Below are 8,231 nucleotides of genomic sequence, written 5' to 3' on the forward strand. Positions count from 1 at the left end.
GCGGCTACTCTGCTGCGGATGTCGGTGGGGAGCAGGGGCAGTGCTAGTAGAGCGGGGTTCCTGGGGCCCTGGCGGCGAGAGCGGCTCGGCCGGGCCCCGGTGCACCGGCCGGGCCTGGGGGCCCAGTCGCCGGTTTTTCCAGTCCGCCGTGGGCTCCGGACCAACCGGAGCACCGGGCTATCCTTTGCAGTGCCTGTCTGATAACAGATCAGCGTAGCCTGGGACGGCAGCTGCTCCCTTCGTAGCGTTTCACCTCAGTCGTATTTGCCGGCATAAATTAATCAGCAGCAGCTGGCAGGCGGTCCAAAGGAACCTGGATCAGCTGCGAGCTAGTCAGAATCGAGCGGTTGCCCGATTAATAGCCTTTCCTGGTGCCATATGCAGGAATGAATTAAAGGTGTTAATATCCCAAACACCTTCAGGATTACAACGTTTCAATTAGCCTTATTCCTTTTTGACACGCTTGTGAGAGATGGAGATAACTTAGAAGATCAGGGATTTTAGTGGTATAATGATGATAGAGACCTCCCAGCTTTTTTAACGTAATCTGCAATGAAGTATTGATAAAATTAATTCACTCTCTGCAGATTGCTAAAATGCATCTGCATTTCACTTCCTTCTTAGAAGTAAATCATTAGTGGTATCCTACCTCAATAGCAAGTGAAAATTAATAATTTAAAATATGTATGTATGTTTAAATTGTCATATGTCATCTAGATAGCTAGCACTTTAGCCCTTCCCACTGAAGTCTTCTGTCAGTAAAAATCCTGTTTGTTTCAGGACTTATGTATCCACAATCATAACTGTGACTAAAGTGTGAACCTTCAGCCAACAAGTCAGGCAGGATACAATAGCAGCTGTGTAAACTTGTCTGGCAGTGGAAGGTTGTTTTGATTAAAGAAAGCAAAAATTGGGGATACCAGGTCTTAGTCTGAAACACAAACAAAATTTGCACTTACAGAGCATTCTACCTCACAAGCTTGAGTCTTACACTGGAAATACAGTATAAGGCTTCTTCATGGACTTGTAAAAACATAAATACCTGTGGAAATCAATGCTACAGAATCGATAGTAAAAGCCCAAGTAAAAGTCTGCCCAGCTCTGGTTTTCTTGTTTCAGGCAAGTGTAACCAAGTATATTGTATGTAACAGTTTCCATTTCTGTTTTTACACTGCTTTGTACTTTGCTCTGTCTAAGCCTTGCTCTCATTTTAATTCTTTTAGAAATAAGGTTGCCCAGGAACTGCAATAAGATGGCATCTGTGCTCCAGAATGTCAAAGCAACAATGGCCTGGCAGAAACACCAGCTCCTAGCTGACTTTGATGAAAATGAAAGCCCTGTGCCTGAGAAATTCAAGAGAAAGGCTGCTCTGAGTTCTCTCAATAACATCTGCATGTCCCTAAGGAAACGAGCACCATTAAAGCGAGTAGAGCTGAATTTTCATAACACCCCAACTAGGGAAAGTCTGGAAGCAAGACAGAGGTGCCAAACTCTTCAGACTATTAAAAGAACAGCAAAAAGTGCATTTGGAACAGTGTCCCAGGTACTTTGCCTTTGCAGTGGAACATGAATAGAGTTTAGTTTTTGCTTCAACTTCAGTACTAAGATTTCTGAAGTCTGTACATGTATTCCAGAGAGTCCATTCCCAAACAGTGGCACACCTTAATGGTTGCCTCATATCTATTAGCTTGTAAAATCTTTAATATCTTTTCCTAAAGTATAGACAGGCAAATTATGGATCTGGCAGAATATGGAGGAAGGTGAAAACATTATTTTAGTATGAAATAAATGCTTTTCCGCTACTCTATTTCATCATGTTTGGCAGAGCAGCCTTCACAAGGAGGAAACTGGCAAGAGGTTGCCATTGCTTGCAAAGAATTGTTTCTGAGAAATATGTAGCACTTAGGTATTTTTTTCTTATTTATTCTCCCATACCCATACTAATTATTATAGTTCTTCATTATAGTCAATATAAATTCAGATTGACAAAACCCATTGAAGACCTGGGATTTTTAAATTCATGAGTTATATGTTAGGGAGCTGGCTCGTTCCAGCATAAGAGCAGCAGGAGCTCTGTTCCAATGCCTGCTCTGAAGTCCTTGACAAGTGCCAAGGTTTAGGGAAGCAAATGACTCCTCCAATGCAATGGATACAAGAGGGTTGAGAAAACCTGATATGGGAATGGAAGTTGGGAATTCAGCTCAAATGTTCCTTGTCTTTCTGGTTCTAAACTCCAGGCTATTTGAGTTCTTTTAGTCTAATGTATCTAATAATTCTTTCAGAAAATACAGAAGTCTTGCCAAAGCCCAGTACAGTCAATGGTGACCTTTCCAGCTGAATCCATCAGCAGAAGCTGTACGACCAGTTCCACCAAGAAAAAAAGTACTATACCTCAAACCCCTTGCTATAAGACTGTTACTCCAGCAGCCAGTTCCAAAGGCATCCCAAGGTCCAGCAAAAGGACCTTGCTTGGGCCAGCAAGGGTGTCAGAACATGGGGAACGGAGGGAATTCTCATCCTGGCTTCTTGAAAATGCCGTCTCTCTCCGGAGATCAAGAAGAGCAGCAGCACTGAAGAGCCCTTATTCATCACCTGCTCCTGCCAGAAAGATGTAAGTCATATTCCTTTGTAAACCTTATTCCTTTTCTTTTTTTCCTTTTTTTAAATTACTGTGATTAGAGTATCTGGTAAGGTGAAAGGCAAAGTATGTAGTTTGCTACCCTCTTCCCCTGAAGGGGTGGGCTGTTTGAATAGTTAGAAGGTAGTTGTAAGTCCCTGTGTAGGCAGGGACTGAGAACTGCATAAAGCTGAAACGTAAAAAGTAATTTTGTGTTGTGACAAGAACTTTTTAAAAATCCCTCTCCCACTGGGTAAGTTTGCACCATGTTTCTCAGCACAAGTGCCCATAAGATGCTACAGACATACCTGAATTCTCTGCTGATCCTTTACCCAAGTAAAGAAAAATGCTTTCTATGCATCTTACTCCTCCTTAATTCTAACTTTTCCAAAGTTGCTATTTGTATTGCTAAGATACCAGGAATAGCTCTGCTTATACTGAGTTCTTTATAGAGAGATTCCTGCCTCAAAGATTTAATACAAATTAGATCAAGGGTTGTGAGCTCGGGAAATACTTCATAATGCACGCAGAGGTTATTTTTTTGGTAAGTCACAAGAAAGGTCAAAGCTAGAAGCTGAATCTGAATCCTGAGTCTGAATTGGAAGATAGCTGTCTGGGGGATGAATGGAGATGTGAAGCAGTTGGCCAGTGGAAGCAAGAGCATGATTGCCATAGCCCTACACTTCTCTGGGTAAAGTCTGGAGGTAACAAGAGCGGTACTGCAGGGATAGAGGCTTGAGTAGTGTCACCTAGGCAGTCTGTCCTGTCTGATCTTTAGTAATGACGATTCTGTTTGCAGAGAACGTAACTGTAAGTTGGAACTGGTCTCCTCAGGGATTTGCCAACTGAAGCGTATCTCCCAGGCGTTTGATGATGCTCTTGTGAAAGAGGAGAGGTAAATACTGCTACTGTCCCTCAACTTTTGGCACATGTTACCTCCTACTTGGACACTGGCACTTGCAGGTTAGGTGGTCCCTATGACTCAGGATAAGGAATATTCTCTGTTGTAATGTAGTAGATAATTTCTTTCTTCAAGATACCTGAGCAGATTAAATCTGCAGTTGGATTTGCAGCTTCAAAAACCTGTCAAATGCTCTCCTTGTCTTCAGGTATCTTGCTGTGGAAATCAGATTTTTCGCAGCAAGAGTCTACCTTTGACCTTGTGTGAGAGCAGTACCTCCCTGCCTCTGTCTAAAAGAGTGCCAGTGCAAGCTGGGGATGGGGAAGGTGGGGAAATTCCAGTGCACTGACACAATTATTGATGTCTGCACATTTATAACAAAAAATCCTTTTATTTAGGTAGAATTATGTTAACAAACAATCCATGGTACCCACATGCAGCAACCTGTTACAAAACACCTTGGTTTATCCATGAGGTGGTAGGCTGCTGTATTTGTAAAAGTTATGTCATTCTCAATTAGACATTAAGAGAGTAAAAACTAAAGGTCAGAAGTCTGGTCACAGGGTGATTCCCTAAACCTCTTCATCTCCTAGAACATTTGATGTCAAGCATTCAATAATTAAATGTCAAGCACCTCAAATTCTCTAGAGAGGGCTTAGCATCAAGTACTTTTATCTTCAAAGAGGTTAGGACTTAAAATCCTACATAATTCCAAAAATTATTTTTTTCCCAATGGGACCATGTATAGATAACTATAGGTTAAATCTTGTGTCAAGTTAATTTTATCATATCCGTTGAAAGTTCACCAAATCTCATTCCTAATATTCTTCCATTTGTTAGTGATATGACAGTTTCTCTCATTCATAACTGAAGATAGTAGCAACCAGGTAAAGTAGTTGTTCACTTACCCTGTCTATACCTGCATGCCTCTGTGGGGAGAAAACCTGCTGTACAGAGAAAGGCTTATAGACTCATGCTGCTTTAAAGCAGTGTTCTGTGGAACCACAGGGTTCTTCCCTCGTACTCATTGTGGCTGCCTCTGCTACAGCTGATCGCTGTGCAGTTGTAAAACTTCACCTCTAAATTGTGGATTTGTGAATCCTTGTGGGTTTACAATGAACCATAAGCTAGGCTTCTATGCAAACAACAGCTTTTCTCATCCCAGACCAGAACACTACTGGTACTAATGTTTTCGTCACTCCAGCTCAGTTCTCACTGATTACTAATGAAGATCAGAAAGCATGACAGAACAAACTGTTATCCTGAGTTAAGACCATACTACACAGTAACAGCAGTTGCTAATTATTGATGGCACTTTTAAACACAGCAATCCTACCCAAATGGATGGGAACGGCAGGTATTTGTTCTCAGTTTTTAAACATCACTTCTAGTGTCAATTCATTGGACCATTACCAGGTAAATGCCTCTATTAACTTCACTGAGATCTGCATTGTGACATTAGTTCATCCATTATGTTGGAAGTCTTCCTTTTGTTCAGGTTACATCCTAAATACGATGTCCTACTTTAGCAACAAAGACAGGTGTAAGACACTGTTGGCTGTAACTTTTCAAGAAAATATGAAAGCAGTTTCAAATGCTCGACTTTGAACAGGGCTGTGTTCCAGTGCCACTAAATAATTTGGTCCAGTTCTCCTGCATGTGTAGATGCATCCAGTGTGCTCTGTCACTGACTGGTTTGTAGGCTGCCTACTGTATCAACTGTGAAGTGAACTCTTTTGGAGATGCCCTTAGTCTTGCATGAGATTTTCTGTTCTGGTATCCAATTGCCATGAGTTTGTTCTAGACCTCCCCTTTCAACTTTTCCAAGAGGAAACAAATCTTTATCTCAAATGATAGTTGCCAGCAACATGTATTTTTCTAAAGTTTTTCATTTTAATGAATTACGTTATATCACAATGTCGTGGTTTTGCCCTGGCTCAATTTACTTTTACACTCCCCATATAATTACTATCAGTTGAGAGAAGGTTTATGCAGACAAAAAGAGACTGAATTGAAAAAAAGTATGAGTATTTATTATTAACAAGTTAAAACTAAAGAATTATATCTACAACAATTCTACTTAAGTAAAAGGTATTATGTATTTACAGAAGATACTTCTCCCCCCACCTCCCTTTATATCAGTCCAAGGAGGAGAAGTAGTCTTTTTTCATTCTTGGAGTTCCAGCTCTCTCTCCAGTAACTCTGCAGCACTTTCGTCGCAGCTGGAACTCTTTTATCTTTCTCTCATTCTGTGTTGGTCTCCAGGGCTGGGTCTACCCCCCTCCTGGGCTAAAACCGAAGGCTGGGGGTTACTCAGGTCCTGAAGGGTTTCCTTCCATAGGCTTGCAAGGGGACACTTGCTTACTATGGATCTTCTTCCACAGGGTTACAGGGGATAATGGTTTAAGAGTTCACCCCTGTTTCCCTATGGAGGTCCCTCTCCATGGGAGAACAGTCCTTGATTGACTTCTCAGCATGGGTCTAGTCTGGATCTCTTACTCGGATCCCAATATCCCACCTGAGCCGTCTTCTGCTCCAGCGTAGGTCCTCATCCCCCTCAGGGTCATAAATCTTCAACAGCAGCAGCATGGATCTTTCACTGAGATCCCAACATCTCACCTGAGCCGTCTCTTGCTCCAGCGTGAGGTTTCCCTCAGGGTCACAAATCTTCAGCACTAGTAGTATGGATCTCTCATTGAGATCCCAAGCTTATCCGAGCCGTCTCGCTCCGGCATAAGCACCGTCCCCTTCAAGGGTCACAAAGTCTTCAACAGGACTCTGCCTCATCCGAGCCACTTCTGCTCCAGCATAAGGCTTTTTCTCTCTGTCAAAGTCACAAATCTCTGGTACATCCACAAGCTCCTCTGTGAGCCGCATGGGGGGTCTCCTCATCCCAACAAACTTTTACAAGTGGCAGGGTTTTTATTTTTCAGTCTTTACACTGCTGACGGGAGGGAGAGCAAAAGGGACAAAAAGCAGCTCTCCCCCCTTCGAACTTTTCTTCTCTCTCCTGCAACTGCCAGCTTTGACCTTGGAAGTCCTGTTATCTCATGGCTGGAATTCTTCTGCAGTGGTTTCTCGTCTAAGCAGTTCGTTTTTTAAACCTTTTTTTTTCTCACTCTTTTACAGAAGAGAGGGAAGGCTTCAGTACTACACCTGCCCCCCCTGGCCCAAGCCGGGGGAGGAGGGGGCCTTGGCCCTCCTCGGCCCCGCTACTCTTCTACATGGCTGCTGCTCCTAATTTTAACTGCGCAACCAACCTTCTCTTCCGTTGTCTTAAAGATGTAATTAGCAAAGGCATCACTGAACTTTTTGATTGTTTTTTTTTGTCCGGAAATCACTTGGACAAAACCATCCTCAGCCCCAGGGATGGGCTGGTGGGCAAAACCACGACACACAAGAAATGTTCATGTTGCTAGTTACAGTATTGCAGTACTTAATTTGTGTACTGCCATTTACTCTCACTGAAGGTAACAAAGTATCTTCCTGCTAGTGTTTAGAATGGTTATACAGTGGCAAGTGTACCTCTTCCTAGCTCCCATCTGCTTTCCAGATTGCTTTCTAACAATTTGTGTGACCACTATTTGATTAACCCTACTGACTTGACGCTGCTAATGACAGTCTTGTTGTTCTTCTGCAGGCAACAAGCAACATCAAACTATTACTATCTAATGGCAGAAAACTTACCTCCTGTGTGTCGATCCCTGAAACCTTCTCAAGCTAGCAGAAGGCAAGCAAAGAAACTCCATCAAGCACTTGGTACCTAGACAGAGACTGTAACTACTGTTAGTTTATGAGCATATATAAATGAGAGGTTTGTGTAGCACCCAAAAGGGTGCACTCTATACACTGAACAAGCCACTACATTTTATAATCTTTCTTGACAAAGCAGCTCAGGACTTCCCTTGCTTTCTCTTCAACTGTAGAGCAGAATTAAAGTGGTACCAACCATAGTGTATTATCTCCTGCTGAGACAAGGGAACCATCTTGAATGTGACTTTCATGAGGCAGTAGGTACTTTGATGTTGAACTGACCAGAAGGAATGGCCAAAGCAAGGGCCACAGACTTATGAAGGGTAATCCTAAGTAAGAGGAGTGTATAGACTCGTATCCAATTGCCATGAGTTTTAGCACAAGTACTTTATGTACAAAAGTTTGGTCCATTATTTTGAAAGCCTAACATTTTTTTAATATATGAACAAACTAAAAGGTAAGCATCATGTTTAGCTGGAAGTTAATAAAACAGTAGTGGCTTCTTTAAGTTTTGACCACAACTGCCATTCCAAGGCAATAGGCTTCTGTGGAGTCATTCACGCCACAAGAGAAGAGCCACATTAGGTTCTTAATTCACGGCCTTAAGGATTGCTATTAGATTACTAACTAGGTAGTTTTTTTCCAGACAAATCAGAGCAACTTGGTAATCTCCTACTGCTGCTTTAAATAGCATCTTGGCAGTTGAGTTAAACATTGCTTCTGTACTACAACATCTGTCTTTTAGTTATACACAGAAATTGTTACTACAATTACTGTAACCTCTTAAAACTACTGTTACTAGCCAATATCTCGGTGCAGGTATTTTATTTGATGATGCATACTTAGCATTTTATATATTATTTTTGCTTCTAGTTACTTAAAAAAAAATTAACATTCATTTGACAAGCCTTTTTTGGTTGGTCATTCAGTGTAACAAAGTTTAGTCTTTCAAACCAAAGC

General features: G+C 41.8%; 1 protein-coding gene across 1 annotated transcript; it reads left to right on the forward strand.

The window, feature by feature from the left end:
* The first annotated feature begins 1,237 nt into the window (after positions 1-1,237).
* PIMREG (PICALM interacting mitotic regulator) lies at positions 1,238-7,796 on the forward strand. Its single transcript, XM_050321632.1, has 4 exons — positions 1,238-1,543; positions 2,283-2,611; positions 3,417-3,512; positions 7,159-7,796. Exons 1-4 carry the CDS (start codon positions 1,253-1,255, stop codon positions 7,283-7,285), a joined length of 843 nt encoding a protein of 280 aa, XP_050177589.1. The 5' UTR covers positions 1,238-1,252; the 3' UTR covers positions 7,286-7,796.
* The last annotated feature ends 435 nt before the right edge of the window (positions 7,797-8,231 follow it).

The sequence above is a fragment of the Myiozetetes cayanensis genome, unplaced genomic scaffold (assembly GCF_022539395.1).
Source record: "Myiozetetes cayanensis isolate MyiCay16 unplaced genomic scaffold, myiCay2020 scf27, whole genome shotgun sequence".
NCBI classification, from domain to species: domain Eukaryota; kingdom Metazoa; phylum Chordata; class Aves; order Passeriformes; family Tyrannidae; genus Myiozetetes; species Myiozetetes cayanensis.

What these genes read in the sequence shown, in the direction of transcription:
- PIMREG (XM_050321632.1), top strand. Translation starts at nt 1,253, where the DNA reads ATGGCATCTGTGCTCCAGAATGTCAAAGCAACAATGGCCTGGCAGAAA. An exon ending in CCTGCTCCTGCCAGAAAGAT is followed by an intron (nt 2,612 to 3,416) that starts GTAAGTCATATT and finishes TTCTGTTTGCAG; the next exon opens with AGAACGTAACTGTAAGTTGG. An exon ending in GCTCTTGTGAAAGAGGAGAG is followed by an intron (nt 3,513 to 7,158) that starts GTAAATACTGCT and finishes GTTCTTCTGCAG; the next exon opens with GCAACAAGCAACATCAAACT.